Source organism: Oncorhynchus gorbuscha, unplaced genomic scaffold, assembly GCF_021184085.1.
Source record: "Oncorhynchus gorbuscha isolate QuinsamMale2020 ecotype Even-year unplaced genomic scaffold, OgorEven_v1.0 Un_scaffold_724, whole genome shotgun sequence".
NCBI classification, from domain to species: Eukaryota; Metazoa; Chordata; class Actinopteri; order Salmoniformes; family Salmonidae; genus Oncorhynchus; species Oncorhynchus gorbuscha.
Genome location: NW_025745780.1, coordinates 332,902 through 356,908, shown reverse-complemented (window position 1 = coordinate 356,908; position 24,007 = coordinate 332,902). Strand labels below are relative to the sequence as shown.

Genomic DNA, 24,007 nt, shown 5'->3' with positions numbered 1-24,007 from the left:
GCAAACATTTCTAAAACCCTGTTTTTGCTTTGTCATTATGGGGTATTGTGTGTAGATTCTGGTAGCAGAAAGAACAGTCTTTGACTTGGGTGGCCTTCCTCTGACACCGCCCGGTATAGAGTTCCTGGAAGGCAGGGAGCTCTCTGTATCACCTTGCGGTCGGATGTAGAGCGATACCAGGCGGTGATGTGTTGGGATGTACACAATACTCTCTGTATCACCTTGCGGTCGGATGTCGAGCGATACCAGGCGGTGATGCAGCCAGTCAAAATGCTCTCAATGGTGCAGCTGTAGAACCCTTTGAGGATCTGAGAACTAATGACAAACCTTTTCAGCCTCCTGAGGGTGTGATCTTGTCATCAGTGTGTGTAGTGTTGTCCTGACAGTGTTATATCCCTGTTCCCCCTGCAGGTCACCGTAATGTGATGGGTGTGTGTAGTGTTGTCCTGACAGTGTTTTATCCCTGTTCCCCCTGCAGGTCACCGTAATGTGATGGGTGTGTGTAGTGTTGTCCTGACAGTGTTATATCCCTGTTCCCCCTGCAGGTCACCGTAATGTGATGGGTGTGTGTAGTGTTGTCCTGACAGTGTTATATCCCTGTTCCCCCTGCAGGTCACCCGTAATGTGATGGGTGTGTGTAATGTTGTCCTGACAGTGTTTTATCCCTGTTCCCCCTGCAGGTCACCGTAATGTGATGGGTGTGTGTAGTGTTGTCCTGACAGTGTTATATCCCTGTTCCCCCTGCAGGTCACCCGTAATGTGATGGGTGTGTGTAATGTTGTCCTGACAGTGTTTTATCCCTGTTCCCCCTGCAGGTCACCGTAATGTGATGGGTGTGTGTAGTGTTGTCCTGACAGTGTTATATCCCTGTTCTCCCTGCAGGTCACCGTAATGTGATGGGTGTGTGTAGTGTTGTCCTGACAGTGTTATATCCCTGTTCCCCCTGCAGGTCACCGTAATGTGATGGGTGTGTGTAGTGTTGTCCTCACAGTGTGTTATTCCTGTTCCCCCTGCAGGTCACCCGTAATGTGATGGGTGTGTGTAGTGTTGTCCTGACAGTGTTATATCCCTGTTCCCCCTGCAGGTCACCGTAATGTGATGGGTGTGTGTAGTGTTGTTCTGACAGTGTTTTATCCCTGTTCCCCCTGCAGGTCACCCGTAATGTGATGGGTGCCAGTCTGGCTCTGCCTCCAGGAGACATTTATAACCTGACTGTATCAGCCTGTACCGAAGGCAAACGCAACTCCTCTGTCCCCAACATCATTAAACTGGGTACGCACACACACACACACAACACATGCTCATATACACATGCACACCTGTGCAATCACAACTCTCACACACACACACACACACACACACACACACACACACACACACACACACACACACACACACACACACACACACACACACACACACACACACACACACACACACACACACACACACACACACACACACACACCAGGGGGTCTCTGGGACAACTTGTCTCAAAGCAGCAACAAAAGGTTGTAGAGAAACAGAGAGAGAATGACATGAAAGAGAGATGTGTGTAGCCAGAGAAGAGGATTGGAGATCCTGGCTTCCAACATGTCCTCACTTTAACATCAGTGTTCAATGTGTTGACCAAATGGAGAAGGAGCCTGGTTACCCAGCTTCCAACATGTCCTCACTTTAACATCAGTGTTCAATGTGTTGACCAAATGGAGAAGGAGCCTGGTTACCCAGCTTCCAACATGTCCTCACTTTAACATCAGTGTTCAATGTGTTGACCAAATGGAGAAGGAGCCTGGTTACCCAGCTTCCAACATGTCCTCACTTTAACATCAGTGTTCAATGTGTTGACCAAATGGAGAAGGAGCCTGGTTACCCAGCTTCCAACATGTCCTCACTTTAACATCAGTGTTCAATGTGTTGACCAAATGGAGAAGGAGCCTGGTTACCCAGCTTCCAACATGTCCTCACTTTAACATCAGTGTTCAATGTGTTGACCAAATGGAGAAGGAGCCTGGTTACCCAGCTTCCAACATGTCCTCACTTTAACATCAGTGTTCAATGTGTTGACCAAATGGAGAAGGAGCCTGGTTACCCAGCTTCCAACATGTCCTCACTTTAACATCAGTGTTCAATGTGTTGACCAAATGGAGAAGGAGCCTGGTTACCCAGCTTCCAACATGTCCTCACTTTAACATCAGTGTTCAATGTGTTGACCAAATGGAGAAGGAGCCTGGTTACCCAGCTTCCAACATGTCCTCACTTTAACATCAGTGTTCAATGTGTTGACCAAATGGAGAAGGAGCCTGGTTACCCAGCTTCCAACATGTCCTCACTTTAACATCAGTGTTCAATGTGTTGACCAAATGGAGAAGGAGCCTGGTTACCCAGCTTCCAACATGTCCTCACTTTAACATCAGTGTTCAATGTGTTGACCAAATGGAGAAGGAGCCTGGTTACCCAGCTTCCAACATGTCCTCACTTTAACATCAGTGTTCAATGTGTTGACCAAATGGAGAAGGAGCCTGGTTACCCAGCCCAACATGTCCTCACTTTAACATCAGTGTTCAATGTGTTGACCAAATGGAGAAGGAGCCTGGTTACCCAGCTTCCAACATGTCCTCACTTTAACATCAGTGTTCAATGTGTTGACCAAATGGAGAAGGAGCCTGGTTACCCAGCTTCCAACATGTCCTCACTTTAACATCAGTGTTCAATGTGTTGACCAAATGGAGAAGGAGCAGTGTCCTCAAACATCAGTGTTCAATGACCAAATGGAGAAGGAGCCTGGTTACCCAGCTTCCAACATGTCCTCACTTTAACATCAGTGTTCAATGTGTTGACCAAATGGAGAAGGAGCCTGGTTACCCAGCTTCCAACATGTCCTCACTTTAACATCAGTGTTCAATGTGTTGACCAAATGGAGAAGGAGCCTGGTTACCCAGCTTCCAACATGTCCTCACTTTAACATCAGTGTTCAATGTGTTGACCAAATGGAGAAGGAGCCTGGTTACCCAGCTTCCAACATGTCCTCACTTTAACATCAGTGTTCAATGTGTTGACCAAATGGAGAAGGAGCCTGGAGAAGGAGCCTTACCCAGCTTCCAACATGTCCTCACTTTAACATCAGTGTTCAATGTGTTGACCAAATGGAGAAGGAGCCTGGTTACCCAGCTTCCAACATGTCCTCACTTTAACATCAGTGTTCAATGTGTTGACCAAATGGAGAAGGAGCCTGGTTACCCAGCTTCCAACATGTCCTCACTTTGACCTCAGTGTTCAATGTGTTGACCAAATGGAGAAGGAGCCTGGTTACCCAGCTTCCAACATGTCCTCACTTTAACATCAGTGTTCAATGTGTTGACCAAATGGAGAAGGAGCCTGGTTACCCAGCTTCCAACATGTCCTCACTTTAACATCAGTGTTCAATGTGTTGACCAAATGGAGAAGGAGCCTGGTTACCCAGCTTCCAACATGTCATTTACATTACATTACATTTAAGTCATTTAGCAGACGCTCTTATCCAGAGCGACTTACAAATTGGTGCATTCACCTTATGACATCCAGTGGAACAGTCACTTTACAATAGTGCATCTAAATCTTAAAGGGGGGGGGAGAGGGATTACTTATCCTATCCTAGGTATTCCTTAAAGAGGTGGGGTTTCAGGTGTCTCCGGAAGGTGGTGATTGACTCCGCTGTCCTGGCGTCGTGAGGGAGTTTGTTCCACCATTGGGGGGCCAGGGCAGCGAACAGTTTTGACTGGGCTGAGTGGGAGCTGTACTTCCTCAGTGGTAGGGAGGCGAGCAGGCCAGAGGTGGATGAACGCAGTGCCCTTGTTTGGGTGTAGGGCCTCATCAGAGCCTGGAGGTACTGAGGTGCCGTTCCCCTCACAGTTCCGTAGGCAAGCACCATGGTCTTGTAGCGGATGCGAGCTTCAACTGGAAGCCAGTGGAGAGAACGGAGGAGCGGGGTGACGTGAGAGAACTTGGGAAGGTTGAACACCAGACGGGCTGCGGCGTTCTGGATGAGTTGAAGGGGTTTAATGGCACAGGCAGGGAGCCCAGCCAACAGCGAGTTGCAGTAATCCAGACGGGAGATGACAAGTGCCTGGATTAGGACCTGCGCCGCTTCCTGTGTGAGGCAGGGTCGTACTCTGCGGATGTTGTAGAGCATGAACCTACAGGAACGGGCCACCGCCTTGATGTTGGTTGAGAACGACAGGGTGTTGTCCAGGATCACGCCAAGGTTCTTGGCGCTCTGGGAGGAGGACACAATGGAGTTGTCAACCGTGATGGCGAGATCATGGAACGGGCAGTCCTTCCCCGGGAGGAAGAGCAGCTCAGTCTTGCCGAGGTTCAGCTTGAGGTGGTGATCCGCCATCCACACTGATATGTCTGCCAGACATGCAGAGATGCGATTGGCCACCTGGTCATCAGAAGGGGGAAAGGAGAAGATTAATTGTGTGTCGTCTGCATAGCAATGATAAGAGAGACCATGTGAGGTTATGACAGAGCCAAGTGACTTGGTGTATAGCGAGAATAGGAGAGGGCCAAGAACAGAGCCCTGGGGGACACCAGTGGTGAGAGCGCGTGGTGAGGAGACAGATTCTCGCCACGCCACCTGGTAGGAGCGACCTGTCAGGTAGGACGCAATCCAAGCGTGGGCCGCGCAGGAGATGCCCAACTCGGAGAGGGTGGAGAGGAGGATCTGATGGTTCACAGTATCGAAGGCAGCCGATAGATCTAGAAGGATGAGAGCAGAGGAGAGAGAGTTAGCTTTAGCAGTGCGGAGCGCCTCCGTGATACAGAGGAGAGCAGTCTCAGTTGAATGACTAGTCTTGAAACCTGACTGATTTGGATCAAGAAGGTCATTCAGAGAGAGATAGCGGGAGAGCTGGCCAAGGACGGCACGTTCAAGAGTTTTGGAGAGAAAAGAAAGAAGGGATACTGGTCTGTAATTGTTGACATCGGAGGGATCGAGTGTAGGTTTTTTCAGAAGGGGTGCAACTCTCGCTCTCTTGAAGACGGAAGGGACGTAGCCAGCGGTCAGGGATGAGTTGATGAGCGAGGTGAGGTAAGGGAGAAGGTCTCCGGAAATGGTCTGGAGAAGAGAGGAGGGGATAGGGTCAAGCGGGCAGGTTGTTGGGCGGCCGGCCGTCACAAGACGCGAGATTTCATCTGGAGAGAGAGGGGAGAAAGAGGTCAGAGCACAGGGTAGGGCAGTGTGAGCAGAACCAGCGGTGTCGTTTGACTTAGCAAACGAGGATCGGATGTCGTCGACCTTCTTTTCAAAATGGTTGACGAAGTCATCTGCAGAGGGAGGAGTGGGGGGAGGGGGAGGAGGATTCAGGAGGGAGGAGAAGGTGGCAAAGAGCTTCCTAGGGTTAGAGGCAGATGCTTGGAATTTAGCGTGGTAGAAAGTGGCTTTAGCAGCAGAGACAGAGGAGGAAAATGTAGAGAGGAGGGAGTGAAAGGATGCCAGGTCCGCAGGGAGGCGAGTTTTCCTCCATTTCCGCTCGGCTGCCCGGAGCCCTGTTCTGTGAGCTCACAATGAGTCATCGAGCCACGGAGCGGGAGGGGAGGACCGAGCCGGCCTGGAGGATAGGGGACATAGAGAGTCAAGGGATGCAGAGAGGGAGGAGAGGAGGGTTGAGGAGGCAGAATCAAGAGATAGGTGGGAGAAGGTTTGAGCGGAGGGAAGAGATGATAGGATGGAAGAGGAGAGAGTAGCGGGGGAGAGAGAGCGAAGGTTGGGACGGCGCGATACCATCCGAGTAGGGGCAGTGTGGGAGGTGTTGGATGAGAGCGAGAGGGAAAAGGATACAAGGCAGTGGTCGGAGACTTGGAGGGGAGTTGCAATGAGGTTAGTGGAAGAACAGCATCTAGTAAAGATGAGGTCGAGCGTATTGCCTGCCTTGTGAGTAGGGGGGAAGGTGAGAGGGTGAGGTCAAAAGAGGAGAGGAGTGGAAAGAAGGAGGCAGAGAGGAAAGAGTCAAAGGTAGACGTGGGGAGGTTAAAGTCGCCCAGAACTGTGAGAGGTGAGCCGTCCTCAGGAAAGGAGCTTATCAAGGCATCAAGCTCATTGATGAACTCTCCGAGGGAACCTGGAGGGCGATAAATGATAAGGATGTTAAGCTTGAAAGGGCTAGTAACTGTGACAGCATGGAATTCAAAGGAGGCGATAGACAGATGGGTAAGGGGAGAAAGAGAGAATGACCACTTGGGAGAGATGAGGATCCCGGTGCCACCACCCCGCTGACCAGACGCTCTCGGGGTGTGCGAGAACACGTGGGCGGACGAAGAGAGAGCAGTAGGAGTAGCAGTGTTGTCTGTGGTGATCCATGTTTCCGTCAGTGCCAAGAAGTCGAGGGACTGGAGGGAGGCATAGGCTGAGATGAACTCTGCCTTGTTGACCGCAGATTGGCAGTTCCAGAGGCTACCGGAGACCTGGAACTCCACGTGGGTCGTGCGCGCTGGGACCACCAGAGTAGGGTGGCCGCGGCCACGCGGTGTGGAGCGTTTGTATGGTCTGTGCAGAGAGGAGAGAACAGGGATAAACAGACACATAGTTGACAGGCTACAGAAGAGGCTACGCTAATGCAAAGGAGATTGGAATGACAAGTGGACTACACGTCTCGAATGTTCAGAAAGTTAAGCTACGTAGCAAGAATCTTATTGACTAAAATGATTAAAATGATACAGTACTGCTGAAGTAGGCCAGCTGGCAGTGGGTGCGTTGTTGACACTACACTAATCAAGTCGTTCCGTTGAGTGTAATAGTTTCTGCAGTGTTGCTATTCGGGGGCTAGCTGGCTAGCTAGCAGTGTTGTTTACGTTACGTTGCGTTAAAAGAACGACAATAGCTGGCTAGCGAACCTAGAAAATCGCTCTAGACTACACAATTATCTTTGATACAAAGACGGCTATGTAGTTAGCTATGTAGCTAGCTACGATCAAACAAATCAAACCGTTGTACTGTAATGAAATGAAGTGAAAATGTGATACTACCTGTGAATGCGACCGGGTTGTTGAGTTCTATACAGAAGACGTTGGCTAGCGTTGGCTAGCTAGCAGAGTCACCTACGTTAAGGACGACAAATAGCTGGCTAGCTAACCTCGGTAAATTAAGATAATCACTCTAAGACTACACACTCTAAACCTAAACAACACAATTATCTTGGATACGATGATACGAAGACAGCAAAGACAGCTATGTAGCTAGCTAACACTACACTAATCAAGTCGTTCAGTTGAGTGTAATAGTTTCTCCAGTGCAGCTAATCAGTGGACGTTAGCTAGCTGGCTAGTGAAGGCTAGTGAAGACTACGTTAGGACGGCGAAATACGATAATACGCAATTATCTTATGTCCTCACTTTAACATCAGTGTTCAATGTGTTGACCAAATGGAGAAGGAGCCTGGTTACCCAGCTTCCAACATGTCCTCACTTTAACATCAGTGTTCAATGTGTTGACCAAATGGAGAAGGAGCCTGGTTACCCAGCTTCCAACATGTCCTCACTTTAACATCAGTGTTCAATGTGTTGACCAAATGGAGAAGGAGCCTGGTTACCCAGCTTCCAACATGTCCTCACTTTAACATCAGTGTTCAATGTGTTGACCAAATGGAGAAGGAGCCTGGTTACCCAGCTTCCAACATGTCCTCACTTTAACATCAGTGTTCAATGTGTTGACCAAATGGAGAAGGAGCCTGGTTACCCAGCTTCCAACATGTCCTCACTTTGACCTCAGTGTTCAATGTGTTGACCAAATGGAGCCAAACGGACAAACTATCAGCTCCTCTGAGAAGCCACTGTTAATATTAGTCATGTTGATAGAGTAAAATAATACAGTCGTGGCCAAATGTTTTGAGAATGACTCAAATATTAATATTCACGTCTGCTGCCTCAGTTTGTATGATGGCAATTTGCATATACTCCAGAATGTTATGAAGAGTGATCAGAGGAATTGCAATTAATTGCAAAGTCCCTCTTTGCCATGCAAATTAACTGAATCCCCCAAAAAACATTTCCACTGCATTTCAGCCTTGCCACAAAAGGACCAGCTGACATCATATCAGTGACACTCTCGTTAACACAGGTGTGAGTGTTGACGAGGACAAGGCTGGAGATCACTCTGTCATGATGATTGAGTTCGAATAACAGACTGGAAGCTTCAAAAGGAAGGTGGTGCTTGGAATCACTGTTCTTCCTCTGTCAACCATGGTTACCTGCAAGGAAACACCTGCCGTCATCATTGCTCAAAACAGTCTTCACAGGCAAGGATATTGCTGCCAGTAAGATTGCACCTAAAACAACCATTTATCGGATCATCAAGAACTTCAACTAGAGCGGTTCAATTGTTGTGAAGAAGGCTTCAGGGCGCCCAAGAAAGTCCAGCAAGCACCAGGACCGTCTCCTAAAGTTGATTCAGCTGCTGGATCGGGGCACCACCAGTACAGAGCTTGCTCAGGAATGGCAGCAGGCAGGTGTTAGTACATCTGCACGCACAGTGAGGCGAAGACTTTTGGAGGATGGCCTGGTGTCAAGAAGGGCAGCAAAGAAGCCACTTCTCTTCAGGAAAAACATCAGGGACAGACTGATATTCTGCAAAAGGTACAGGGATTGGACTGCTGAGGACTGAGGTAAAGTCATTTTCTCTGAATCCCCATTCCGATTGTTTGGGGCATCCGGAAATAAAGCTTGTCCGGAGAAGACAAGGTGAGCACTACCATCAGTCCTGTGTCATGCCAACAGTAAAGCATCCTGAGACCATTCATGTGTGGGGTTGCTTCTCAGCCAAGGGTGTGGGCTCACTCACAATGTTGCCTAAGAACACAGCCATGAATAAAGAATGGTACCAACACATCCTGAGAGAGCAACTTCTCCCAACCATCCAGGAACAGTTTGGTGATGAACAATGCCTTTTCCAGCATGATGGAGCACCTTGCCATAAGGCAAAAGTGATAACTAAGTGGCTCTGGGAACAAAACATTGATATTTTGGGTGCATGGCCAGGAAACTCCCCAGACCTTAATCCCATTGAGAACTTGTGGTCAATCCTCAAGAGGCGGGTGGACAAACAAAAACCCACAAATTCTGACAAACTCCAAGCATTGATTTTGCAAGAATGGGCTGCCATCAGTCAGGATGTGGCCCAGAAGTTAATTGACAGCATGCCAGGGCGGTTTGCAGAGGTCTTGAAAAAGAAGGGTCAACACTGCAAAACTCTTGACTCTTTGCATCAACTTCATGAAATGCCTGTAATTATACTTCATTATTCCATAGTAACATCTGACAAAAATATCTAAAGACACTGAGGCAGCAAACTTCATGAAAATGTATTTTTGTGTCATTCTCAAATCTTTTGGCCACGACTGTATACTGGATGTTGGATGTCACAATAGCAGCTTATAACTGCGCTGATTGAGGAAGTGAACCTGGGGTTGTGACACAGCCTGCCTTCTTTTCCACATCCCTCAGTAGTTCGGTCTAACTAGTAAACAAGACAGTCTGGGACGACCACAGAGCTACAGTCTACCTGTGTCTGTGGACTAGAGGATAACAGTAGACAAGACAGTCCTACCTGTGTCTGTGGACTAGAGGTTAACAGTAGACAAGACAGTCCTACCTGTGTCTGTGGACTAGAGGTTAACAGTAGACAAGACATTCTGGGACAGTGCAGAGCTACAGTCTACCTGTGTCTGTGGACTAGAGGATAACAGTAGACAAGACAGTCTGGGACGACCACAGAGCTACAGTCTACCTGTGTCTGAACTAGAGGATAACAGTAGACAAGACATTCTGGGACGACTGCAGAGCTACAGTCTACCTGTGTCTGTGGACTAGAGGATAACAGTAGACAAGACAGTCTGGGACGACAGCAGAGCTACAGTCTACCTGTGTCTGAACTAGAGGTTAACAGTAGACAAGACAGTCCTACCTGTGTCTGTGGAGGTTGACCCAGGCGTTTCTCCTGTTGTGTTTGTGACAGAGCCAGCCCCTCCGCGGTCCCTGTACGCGGTGAACGCCACCCACTCCTCAGTGACCCTGCTCTGGAGCGGGGAGGGAGTGGTTGACTTCTACCAGGTGCTCTGTAAACCCACCAACACCATCAACAAGGACCTCAAGGTAAGAGATGCTCTGTCATCTGTAATGGTACCCTGTTCCCTATGTCCTGTAGTACACTACCAGACTGTAATGGTACCCTGTTCCCTATGTCCTGTAGTACACTGCTGTCATCTGTAATGATACCCTGTTCCCTATGTCCTGTAGTACACTGCTGTCATCTGTAATGATACCCTGTTCCCTATGTCCTGTAGTACACTGCTGTCATCTGTAATGATACCCTGTTCCCTATGTCCTGTAGTACACTGCCAGACTGTAATGGTACCCTGTTCCCTATGTCCTGTAGTACACTGCTGTCATCTGTAATGATACCCTGTTCCCTATGTCCTGTAGTACACTGCCAGACTGTAATGGTACCCTGTTCCCTATGTCCTGTAGTACACTGCTGTCATCTGTAATGATACCCTGTTCCCTATGTCCTGTAGTACACTGCCAGACTGTAATGGTACCCTGTTCCCTATGTCCTGTAGTACACTGCTGTCATCTGTAATGATACCCTGTTCCCTATGTCCTGTAGTACACTGCTGTCATCTGTAATGATACCCTGTTCCCTATGTCCTATAGTACACTGCTGTCATCTACAATGGTTTAGTCCACTCAGACAGGCCTCCACAATGGATTAGTCCTCTCAGACAGACCTCTATAATGGATTAGTCCACTCAGACAGGCCTCCACAATGGATTAGTCCTCTCAGACAGGCCTCTATAATGGATTAGTCCACTCAGACAGGCCTCCACAATGGATTAGTCCACTCAGACAGGCCTCCACAATGGATTAGTCCTCTCAGACAGGCCTCTATAATGGATTAGTCCACTCAGACAGGCCTCCACAATGGATTAGTCCACTCAGACAGGCCTCCACAATGGATTAGTCCACTCAGACAGGCCTCCACAATGGATTAGTCCACTCAGACAGGCCTCCACAATGGATTAGTCCACTCAGACAGGCCTCTATAATGGATTAGTCCACTCAGACAGGCCTGAATCAGACAGTAGATAGTAGTGTTCTTTCCTTCCAGTATGTTCTCTGTTCTCTCTGTCCTACAGTACGGTGTTCTGTCCTTCCAGTATGTTCTCTGTTCTCTCTGTCCTACAGTACGGTGTTCCGTCCTTCCAGTATGTTCTCTGTTCTCTCTGTCCTACAGTACGGTGTTCTGTCCTTCCAGTATGTTCTCTCTGTCCTACAGTACGGTGTTCTGTCCTTCCAGTATGTTCTCTGTTCTCTCTGTCCTACAGTACGGTGTTCTGTCCTTCCAGTATGTTCTCTGTTCTCTCTGTCCTACAGTACGGTGTTCTGTCCTTCCAGTATGTTCTCTGTTCTCTCTGTCCTACAGTACGGTGTTCTGTCCTTCCAGTATGTTCTCTGTTCTCTCGGTGTTCTGTCCTTCCAGTATGTTCTCTGTTCTCTCTGTCCTAGTACGGTGTTCTGTCCTTCCAGTATGTTCTCTCTGTTCTACAGTACGGTGTTCTGTCCTTCCAGTATGTTCTCTGTTCTCTCTGTCCTACAGTACGGTGTTCTGTCCTTCCAGTATGTTCTCTGTTCTGTTCCTACAGTACGGTGTTCTGTCCTTCCAGTATGTTCTCTGTTCTCTCTGTCCTACAGTACGGTGTTCTGTCCTTCCAGTATGTTCTCTGTTCTCTCTGTCCTACAGTACGGTGTTCTGTCCTTCCAGTATGTTCTCTGTTCTCTCTGTCCTACAGTACGGTGTTCCGTCCTTCCAGTATGTTCTCTGTTCTCTCTGTCCTACAGTACGGTGTTCTGTCCTTCCAGTATGTTCTCTGTTCTCTCTGTCCTACAGTACGGTGTTCTGTCCTTCCAGTATGTTCTCTCTGTTCTACAGTACGGTGTTCTGTCCTTCCAGTATGTTCTCTGTTCTCTCTGTCCTACAGTACGGTGTTCTGTCCTTCCAGTATGTTCTCTGTTCTCTCTGCAGGCTCGGGAGCCTCTAACAGCCCAGTCCCATGTGGTGACAGTGTCCAGCCTGCTTCCCTCCTCCTCCTATAACTGCAGTGTGATCAGTTATAGCTACAGTACGCCCAGCGAGCCAGCGTTCATACACATCTCTACTACAGGTACAGTCAGCCTTCATACACATCTCTACTACAGGTACAGTCAGTCAGCCTTCATACACATCTCTACTACAGGTACAGTCAGTCAGGCTTCATACACATCTCTACTACAGGTACAGTCAGGCTTCATACACATCTCTACTACAGGTACAGTCAGTCAGCCTTCATACACATCTCTACTACAGGTACAGTCAGTCAGCCTTCATACACATCTCTACTACAGGTACAGTCAGCCTTCATACACATCTCTACTACAGGTACAGTCAGTCAGGCTTCATACACATCTCTACTACAGGTACAGTCAGCCTTCATACACATCTCTACTACAGGTACAGTCAGCCTTCATACACATCTCTACTACAGGTACAGTCAGTCAGCCTTCATACACATCTCTACTACAGGTACAGTCAGCCTTCATACACATCTCTACTACAGGTACAGTCAGCCTTCATACACATCTCTACTACAGGTACAGTCAGTCAGCCTTCATACACATCTCTACTACAGGTACAGTCAGTCAGCCTTCATACACATCTCTACTACAGGTATAGTCAGCCTTCATACACATCTCTACTACAGGTATAGTCAGTCAGGCTTCATACACATCTCTACTACAGGTACAGTCAGTCAGCCTTCATACACATCTCTACTACAGGTACAGTCAGTCAGCCTTCATACACATCTCTACTACAGGTACAGTCAGCCTTCATACACATCTCTACTACAGGTACAGTCAGCCTTCATACACATCTCTACTACAGGTACAGTCAGTCAGCCTTCATACACATCTCTACTACAGGTACAGTCAGTCAGCCTTCATACACATCTCTACTACAGGTACAGTCAGCCTTCATACACATCTCTACTACAGGTACAGTCAGCCTTCATACACATCTCTACTACAGGTACAGTCAGCCTTCATACACATCTCTACTACAGGTACAGTCAGCCTTCATACACATCTCTTCTACAGGTACAGTCAGCCTTCATACACATCTCTACTACAGGTATAGTCAGCCTTCATACACATCTCTACTACAGGTACAGTCAGTCAGCCTTCATACACATCTCTACTACAGGTACAGTCAGCCTTCATACACATCTCTACTACAGGTACAGTCAGCCTTCATACACATCTCTACTCAGGTACAGTCAGCTTCATACACATCTCTACTACAGGTACAGTCAGTCAGCCTTCATACACATCTCTACTACAGGTACAGTCAGTCAGCTTCATACACATCTCTACTACAGGTACAGTCAGCCTTCATACACATCTCTACTACAGGTACAGTCAGCCTTCATACACATCTCTACTACAGGTACAGTCAGCCTTCATACACATCTCTACTACAGGTACAGTCAGTCAGGCTTCATACACATCTCTACTACAGGTACAGTCAGCCTTCATACACATCTCTACTACAGGTACAGTCAGCCTTCATACACATCTCTACTACAGGTACAGTCAGTCAGCCTTCATACACATCTCTACTACAGGTACAGTCAGCCTTCATACACATCTCTACTACAGGTACAGTCAGCCTTCATACACATCTCTACTACAGGTACAGTCAGTCAGCCTTCATACACATCTCTACTACAGGTACAGTCAGTCAGCCTTCATACACATCTCTACTACAGGTATAGTCAGCCTTCATACACATCTCTACTACAGGTATAGTCAGTCAGGCTTCATACACATCTCTACTACAGGTACAGTCAGTCAGCTTCATACACATCTCTACTACAGGTACAGTCAGTCAGCCTTCATACACATCTCTACTACAGGTACAGTCAGCCTTCATACACATCTCTACTACAGTCAGTCAGCCTTCATACACATCTCTACTACAGGTACAGTCAGTCAGCCTTCATACACATCTCTACTACAGGTACAGTCAGCCTTCATACACATCTCTACTACAGGTACAGTCAGCCTTCATACACATCTCTACTACAGGTACAGTCAGCCTTCATACACATCTCTACTACAGGTACAGTCAGCAGCTTCATACACATCTCTACTACAGGTACAGTCAGCCTTCATACACATCTCTTCTACAGGTACAGTCAGCCTTCATACACATCTCTACTACAGGTATAGTCAGCCTTCATACACATCTCTACTACAGGTACAGTCAGTCAGCCTTCATACACATCTCTACTACAGGTACAGTCAGCCTTCATACACATCTCTACTACAGGTACAGTCAGCCTTCATACACATCTCTACTACAGGTACAGTCAGTCAGCCTTCATACACATCTCTACTACAGGTACAGTCAGTCAGCCTTCATACACATCTCTACTACAGGTATAGTCAGCCTTCATACACATCTCTACTACAGGTATAGTCAGTCAGGCTTCATACACATCTCTACTACAGGTACAGTCAGTCAGCCTTCATACACATCTCTACTACAGGTACAGTCAGTCAGCCTTCATACACATCTCTACTACAGGTACAGTCAGCCTTCATACACATCTCTACTACAGGTACAGTCAGCCTTCATACACATCTCTACTACAGGTACAGTCAGTCAGCCTTCATACACATCTCTACTACAGGTACAGTCAGTCAGCCTTCATACACATCTCTACTACAGGTACAGTCAGCCTTCATACACATCTCTACTACAGGTACAGTCAGCCTTCATACACATCTCTACTACAGGTACAGTCAGCCTTCATACACATCTCTACTACAGGTACAGTCAGCCTTCATACACATCTCTTCTACAGGTACAGTCAGCCTTCATACACATCTCTACTACAGGTATAGTCAGCCTTCATACACATCTCTACTACAGGTACAGTCAGTCAGCCTTCATACACATCTCTACTACAGGTACAGTCAGCCTTCATACACATCTCTACTACAGGTACAGTCAGCCTTCATACACATCTCTACTACAGGTACAGTCAGTCAGCCTTCATACACATCTCTACTACAGGTACAGTCAGTCAGCCTTCATACACATCTCTACTACAGGTATAGTCAGCCTTCATACACATCTCTACTACAGGTATAGTCAGTCAGGCTTCATACACATCTCTACTACAGGTACAGTCAGTCAGCCTTCATACACATCTCTACTACAGGTACAGTCAGTCAGCCTTCATACACATCTCTACTACAGGTACAGTCAGCCTTCATACACATCTCTACTACAGGTACAGTCAGCCTTCATACACATCTCTACTACAGGTACAGTCAGTCAGCCTTCATACACATCTCTACTACAGGTACAGTCAGTCAGCCTTCATACACATCTCTACTACAGGTACAGTCAGCCTTCATACACATCTCTACTACAGGTACAGTCAGCCTTCATACACATCTCTACTACAGGTACAGTCAGCCTTCATACACATCTCTACTACAGGTACAGTCAGCCTTCATACACATCTCTTCTACAGGTACAGTCAGCCTTCATACACATCTCTACTACAGGTATAGTCAGCCTTCATACACATCTCTACTACAGGTACAGTCAGTCAGCCTTCATACACATCTCTACTACAGGTACAGTCAGCCTTCATACACATCTCTACTACAGGTACAGTCAGCCTTCATACACATCTCTACTACAGGTACAGTCAGTCTTCATACACATCTCTACTACAGGTACAGTCAGTCTTCATACACATCTCTACTACAGGTACAGTCAGCCTTCATACACCACTCTAATAGAGGTATGTTAAACCTCTACAGTTCTACAGTTTTACACTACAGAACAAGTCTGTTTTTAAGAGGTTAACTGCCACTCTCTCTCTCCTGTGGTCAAATCTGGTTTCTGTTTTCTAGAAGGCCAATGTCAGCTGGCTGTAGTGGACCACACCCAACCACTCTGACTCAAGTGCTGAGTTTCAGATCCTCATTGCTCTGTCTGCAGGCTGAATCTGCAGGCTGAATCCTGAATCTGTACTGTGTACTGTGCCAGAGAGATGAACCCCAGTTTAGCTCCATCTCTGCTCTAGAGGTCCTCAGTGATAATGACTGTATGTTATTGTCCTCCCAGCCAGAGAGATGAACCCCAGCATAGCTCCATCTCTGCTCTAGAGGTCCTCAGTGATAATGACTGTGATAATGACTGTATGTTATTGTCCTCCCAGCCAGAGAGATGAACCCCAGCATAGCTCCATCTCTGCTCTAGAGGTCCTCAGTGATAATGACTGTGATAATGACTGTATGTTATTGTCCTCCCAGCCAGAGAGATGAACCCCAGCATAGCTCCATCTCTGCTCTAGAGGTCCTCAGTGATAATGACTGTGATAATGACTGTATGTTATTGTCCTCCCAGCCAGAGAGATGAACCCCAGCATAGCTCCATCTCTGCTCTAGAGGTCCTCAGTGATAATGACTGTATGTTATTGTCCTCCCAGCCAGAGAGATGAACCCCAGTTTAGCTCCATCTCTGCTCTAGAGGTCCTCAGTGATAATGACTGTATGTTATTGTCCTCCCAGCCAGAGAGATGAACCCCAGCGTAGCCCCATCTCTGCTCTAGAGGTCCTCAGTGATAATGACTGTGATAATGACTGTATGTTATTGTCCTCCCAGCCAGAGAGATGAACCCCAGCATAGCTCCATCTCTGCTCTAGAGGTCCTCAGTGATAATGACTGTATGTTATTGTCCTCCCAGCCAGAGAGATGAACCCCAGTGTAGCTCCATCTCTGCTCTAGAGGTCCTCAGTGATAATGACTGTATGTTATTGTCCTCCCAGCCAGAGAGATGAATCCCAGCGTAGCTCCATCTCTGCTCTAGAGATCCTCAGTGATAATGACTGTATGTTATTGTCCTCCCAGCCAGAGAGATGAATCCCAGCGTAGCTCCATCTCTGCTCTAGAGGTCCTCAGTGATAATGACTGTATGTTATTGTCCTCCCAGCCAGAGAGATGAACCCCAGTGTAGCTCCATCTCTGCTCTAGAGGTCCTCAGTGATAATGACTGTATGTTATTGTCCTCCCAGCCAGAGAGATGAACCCCAGCATAGCTCCATCTCTGCTCTAGAGGTCCTCAGTGATAATGACTGTATGTTATTGTCCTCCCAGCCAGAGAGATGAACCCCAGCGTAGCCCCATCTCTGCTCTAGAGGTCCTCAGTGATAATGACTGTGATAATGACTGTATGTTATTGTCCTCCCAGCCAGAGAGATGAACCCCAGCATAGCTCCATCTCTGCTCTAGAGGTCCTCAGTGATAATGACTGTATGTTATTGTCCTCCCAGCCAGAGAGATGAATCCCAGCGTAGCCCCATCTCTGCTCTAGAGGTCCTCAGTGATAATGACTGTGATAATGACTGTATGTTATTGTCCTCCCAGCCAGAGAGATGAACCCCAGCATAGCTCCATCTCTGCTCTAGAGGTCCTCAGTGATAATGACTGTATGTTATTGTCCTCCCAGCCAGAGAGATGAACCCCAGCATAGCCCCATCTCTGCTCTAGAGGTCCTCAGTGATAATGACTGTGATAATGACTGTATGTTATTGTCCTCCCAGCCAGAGAGATGAACCCCAGCATAGCTCCATCTCTGCTCTAGAGGTCCTCAGTGATAATGACTATGATAATGACTGTATGTTATTGTCCTCCCAGCCAGAGAGATGAACCCCAGTGTAGCTCCATCTCTGCTCTAGAGGTCCTCAGTGATAATGACTGTATGTTATTGTCCTCCCAGCCAGAGAGATGAACCCCAGCATAGCTCCATCTCTGCTCTAGAGGTCCTCAGTGATAATGACTGTATGTTATTGTCCTCCCAGCCAGAGAGATGAACCCCAGCATAGCTCCATCTCTGCTCTAGAGGTCCTCAGTGATAATGACATGATAATGACTATGTTATTGTCCTCCCAGCCAGAGAGATGAACCCCAGCATAGCTCCATCTCTGCTCTAGAGGTCCTCAGTGATAATGACTGTACGTTATTGTCCTCCCAGCCAGAGAGATGAACCCCAGTTTAGCTCCATCTCTGCTCTAGAGGTCCTCAGTGATAATGACTGTATGTTATTGTCCTCCCAGCCAGAAAGATGAACCCCAGCGTAGCCCCATCTCTGCTCTAGAGGTCCTCAGTGATAATGACTGTATGTTATTGTCCTCCCAGCCAGAGAGATGAACCCCAGCATAGCTCCATCTCTGCTCTAGAGGTCCTCAGTGATAATGACTGTATGTTATTGTCCTCCCAGCCAGAGAGATGAACCCCAGTGTAGCTCCATCTCTGCTCTAGAGGTCCTCAGTGATAATGACTGTGATAATGACTGTATGTTATTGTCCTCCCAGCCAGAGAGATGAACCCCAGCGTAGCTGCCATCTCTGCTCTAGCAGTCCTCAGTGTCCTCCTTCTCAGCCTGCTGGTCCTCTTCCTACTGATGCTGCGTAAGAAACACCTGCAGATGGCCAGGTGAGATATGGGGGAGCTCTCCACGTAATGAACACACCAGCCTGACACTAACCGTTCTACAGTTCTGGCTTTTAATATATTTCTGTCAGAAGAGTAAGAAAAATAGAGCTGAACAAGTACAGCCACTGGCTCCTCTCCCCCTGACTACCATGACCACTGGCTCCTCCCCCTGACTACCAAGACCACTGGCTCCTCTCCCCCCTGACTACCATGACCACTGACTCCTCTCCCCCCTGACTACCATGACCACTGGCTCCTCTCCCCCTGACTACCAAGACCACTGGCTCCTCTCCCCCCTGACTACCATGACCACTGGCTCCTCTCCCCCTGACTACCATGACCACTGGCTCCTCTCCCCCTGACTACCATGACCACTGGCTCCTCTCCCCCTGACTACCATGACCACTGGCTCCTCTCCCCCTGACTACCATGACCACTGACTCCTCTCCCCCTGACTACCAAGACCACTGACTCCTCTCCCCCTGACTACCATGACCACTGACTCCTCTCCCCCTGACTACCATGACCACTGACTCCTCTCCCCCTGACTACCAAGACCACTGACTCCTCTCCCCCTGACTACCATGACCACTGGCTCCTCTCCCCCTGACTACCATGACCACTGGCTCCTCCCCCTGACTACCAAGACCACTGGCTCCTCTCCCCCTGACTACCATGACCACTGACTCCTCTCCCCCTGACTACCATGACCACTGGCTCCTCTCCCCCTGACTACCAAGACCACTGGCTCCTCTCCCCCTGACTACCATGACCACTGGCTCCTCTCCCCCTGACTACCATGACCACTGGCTCCTCTCCCCCTGACTACCATGACCACTGGCTCCTCTCCCCCTGACTACCATGACCACTGGCTCCTCTCCCCCTGACTACCATGACCACTGACTCCTCTCCCCCTGACTACCAAGACCACTGACTCCTCTCCCCCCTGACTACCATGACCACTGACTCCTCTCCCCCTGACTACCATGACCACTGACTCCTCTCCCCCTGACTACCAAGACCACTGGCTCCTCTCCCCCTGACTACCATGACCACTGACTCCTCTCCCCCTGACTACCATGACAACTGACTCCTCTCCCCCTGACTACCATGACCACTGGCTCCTCTCCCCCTGACTACCATGACCACTGGCTCCTCTCCCCCCGGACTACCATGACCACTGACTCCTCTCCCCCATGACTACCAAGACCACTGGCCCCTCTCCCCCTGACTACCAAGACCACTGGCTCCTCCCCCTGACTACCATGACCACTGGCTCCTCTCCCCCTGACTACCATGACCACTGACTCCTCCCCCTGACTACCATGACCACTGGCTCCTCTCCCCCTGACTACCATGACCAATGACTCCTCTCCCCCCTGACTACCATGACCACTGGCTCCTCTCCCCCCGGACTACCATGACCACTGACTCCTCTCCTCCTGACTACCATGACCACTGGCTCCTCCCACTAGTGTCCAGTGTAGATCAGGTCATTACCCACAGAGCCCCAGGTTAGATCTGTCCAGTGTAGATCAGGTCATTACCCACAGAGCCCCAGGTTAGATCTGCCCAGTGTAGATCAGGTCATTACCCTCAGAGCCCCAGGTTAGATCTGTCCAGTGTAGATCAGGTCATTACCCACAGAGCACCAGGTTAGATCTGTCCAGTGTAGATCAGGTCATTGTCCACAGAGCCTGTTAATAGATAGAATAGTAGCATTTTTGGTTAAAGCATTTTCAATTCCTCTTTATTGTTTTAGTCATGAAAACATTTGACTTCCTCTTTCTATTGTTTTAGTCATCGTGTGGGTAATACAGTAAATGTGACTTATCTTAGTGCTTGTAGCTAAACGATGTCTTTCTTCCAGGGAGTGCGGAGCAGAAACATTTGTCAACTTCGCTTCGTTTGAGAGAGACAGCAAACTGCCCTACAACTGGTATGAATTACCACATCTCTACACTGAACCACAAACCCAAAACAGAGAGAGGCTAGAGTTAATAACATCTAATCCAACTATCAGACCAGGGAGAGAGACAGCAAACGGCCCTACAACTGGTAGGAATTACCACATCTCTACACTGAACCACAAACCCAAAACAGAGAGAGGCTAGAGTTAATAACATCTAATCCAACTATCAGACCAGGGAGAGAGACAGCAAACTGCCCTACAACTGGTAGGAATTACCACATCTCTACACTGAACCACAAACCCAAAACAGAGAGAGGCTAGAGTTAATAACATCTAATCCAACTATCAGACCAGGGAGAGAGACAGCAAACTGCCCTACAACTGGTAGGAATTACCACATCTCTACACTGAACCACAAACCCAAAACAACTGCTGTCCTCAGTCAACCAGACTATCTGAATGTTCAAATCCATTGCTCTAATCCATCAGACCAGGGGGAGAGAGGCTACAACTCTGTTTAACACTGGCTAGAGTTAGTAGGAATAACCTCTAATCCTACTATCAGACCAGGGTGAGAGAGGCTACAACTCTGTTTAATACTGGCTAGAGTTAGTAGGAATAACCTCTAATCCAACTATCAGACCAGGGTGAGAGAGGCTACAACTCTGTTTAACACTGGCTAGAGTTAGTAGGAATAACCTCTAATCCATCAGACCAGGGAGAGAGAGGCTACAACTCTGTTTAACACTGGCTAGAGTTAGTAGGAATAACCTCTAATCCAACTATCAGACCAGGGAGAGAGGAATAACCTCTAATCCATCAGACCAGCTACAACTCTGTTTAACACTGGCTAGAGTTAGTAGGAATAACCTCTAATCCTATCAGACCAGGGAGAGAGGGCTACAACTCTGTTTAATACTGGCTAGAGTTAGTAGGAATAACCTCTAATCCAACTATCAGACCAGGGTGAGAGAGGCTACAACTCTGTTTAATACTGGCTAGAGTTAGTAGGAATAACCTCTAATCCAACTATCAGACCAGGGTGAGAGAGGCTACAACTCTGTTTAACACTGGCTAGAGTTAGTAGGAATAACCTCTAATCCAACTATCAGACCAGGGTGAGAGAGGCTACAACTCTGTTTAATACTGGCTAGAGTTAGTAGGAATAACCTCTAATCCATCAGACCAGGGAGAGAGAGGCTACAACTCTGTTTAATACTGGCTAGAGTTAGTAGGAATAACCTCTAATCCAACTATCAGACCAGGGTGAGAGAGGCTACAACTCTGTTTAATACTGGCTAGAGTTAGTAGGAATAACCTCTAATCCATCAGACCAGGGAGAGAGAGGCTACAACTCTGTTTAACACTGGCTAGAGTTAGTAGGAATAACCTCTAATCCAACTATCAGACCAGGGAGAGAGAGGCTACAACTCTGTTTAATACTGGCTAGAGTTAGTAGGAATAACCTCTAATCCATCAGACCAGGGAGAGAGAGGCTACAACTCTGTTTAATACTGGCTAGAGTTAGTAGGAATAACCTCTAATCCAACTATCAGACCAGGGTGAGAGAGGCTACAACTCTGTTTAACACTGGCTAGAGTTAGTAGGAATAACCTCTAATCCAACTATCAGACCAGGGAGAGAGAGGCTACAACTCTGTTTAATACTGGCTAGAGTTAGTAGGAATAACCTCTAATCCAACTATCAGACCAGGGAGAGAGAGAGAGAGAGGCTACAACTATGTTTAACACTGGCTAGAGTTAGTAGGAATAACCTCTAATCCATCAGACCAGGGAGAGAGAGGCTACAACTCTGTTTAACACTGGCTAGAGTTAGTAGGAATAACCTCTAATCCAACTATCAGACCAGGGAGAGAGAGAGAGAGGCTACAACTCTGTTTAATACTGGCTAGAGTTAGTAGGAATAACCTCTAATCCATCAGACCAGGGAGAGAGAGGCTACAACTCTGTTTAACACTGGCTAGAGTTAGTAGGAATAACCTCTAATCCAACTATCAGACCAGGGTGAGAGAGGCTACAACTCTGTTTAATACTGGCTAGAGTTAGTAGGAATAACCTCTAATCCATCAGACCAGGGAGAGAGACGCTACAACTCTGTTTAATACTGGCTAGAGTTAGTAGGAATAACCTCTAATCCAACTATCAGACCAGGGTGAGAGAGGCTACAACTCTGTTTAATACTGGCTAGAGTTAGTAGGAATAACCTCTAATCCAACTATCAGACCAGGGTGAGAGAGGCTACAACTCTGTTTAATACTGGCTAGAGTTAGTAGGAATAACCTCTAATCCAACTATCAGACCAGGGAGAGAGAGAGAGAGAGGCTACAACTATGTTTAACACTGGCTAGAGTTAGTAGGAATAACCTCTAATCCATCAGACCAGGGAGAGAGAGGCTACAACTCTGTTTAACACTGGCTAGAGTTAGTAGGAATAACCTCTAATCCAACTATCAGACCAGGGAGAGAGAGAGAGGCTACAACTCTGTTTAATACTGGCTAGAGTTAGTAGGAATAACCTCTAATCTAACTCTCAGACCAGGGAGAGAGAGGCTACAACTCTGTTTAACACTGGCTAGAGTTAGTAGGAATAACCTCTAATCCAACTATCCAACTACTCTGCTCTACCTCTCTGCCATGATACTAATGGTGTCTGTCTGTCTGTCTGTCTGTCTGTCTGTCTGTCTGTCTGTCTGTCTGTCTGTCTGTCTGTCTGTCTGTCTGTCTGTCTGTCTGTCTGTCTGTCTGTCTGTCTGTCTGTTCTGTCCCCACCTGTCTGTCTGTCTGTCTGTCTGTCTGTCTGTCTGTCTGTCTGTCTGTCTGTCTGTCTGTCTGTCTGTCTGCCTGTCCGTCCGTCCCCACCTGTCTGTCTGTCCCCACCTGTCTGCCTGTCTGCCTGTCTGTCTGTCTGTCTGTCTGTCTGTCTGTCTGTCTGTCTGTCTGTCTGTCTGTCTGTCTGTCCCCACCTGTCTGTCTGCCTGACTGTCTGTCTGCCTGTCTGTCTGTCTGTCCCCACCTGCCTGACTGTCTGTCTGTCTGTCTGTCTGTCTGTCTGTCTGTCTGCCTGACTGTCTGTCTGCCTGTCTGTCTGTCCCCACCTGTCTGTCTGTCTGTCTGTCTGTCTGTCTGTCTGTCTGTCTGTCTGTCTGTCTGTCTGTCTGTCTGTCTGTCTGTCTGTCTGTCTGTCTGTCTGTCTGCCTGTCTGTCTGAACCCTTCAGGCGAAGGAGCCTCTTTGCCTTCCTCACCCTCCTGCCATCCTGCCTTTGGACTGACTATCTGTTGGCTTTTTATATTAATCCTTGGTAAGTAACTGTTCTGGGGCCTGTGTTAGAAAGGCTGTCCTCTCTGCCTCCTTGGTAAGTAACTGTTCTGGGGCCTGTGTTAGAAAGGCTGTCCTCTCTGTCTCCTTGGTAAGTAACTGTTCTGGGGCCTGTGTTAGAAAGGCTGTCCTCTCTGTCTCCTTGGTAAGTAACTGTTCTGGGGCCTGTGTT

The 24,007-nt window shown here is 47.9% G+C and overlaps 1 protein-coding gene across 1 annotated transcript in view; it reads left to right on the top strand.

The window, feature by feature from the left end:
* ptpro (protein tyrosine phosphatase receptor type O) overlaps positions 1–24,007 on the top strand; it is a gene marked incomplete at its 5' end in the record, with an annotated part of 54,398 nt that overhangs the window by 8,228 nt on the left and 22,163 nt on the right. Inside the window, 6 exon segments of the mRNA XM_046335369.1 lie at positions 1,152–1,272; positions 9,989–10,125; positions 12,056–12,194; positions 18,466–18,586; positions 20,457–20,525; positions 23,735–23,818. Coding sequence (XP_046191325.1) covers positions 1,152–1,272; positions 9,989–10,125; positions 12,056–12,194; positions 18,466–18,586; positions 20,457–20,525; positions 23,735–23,818 — 671 coding nt within the window.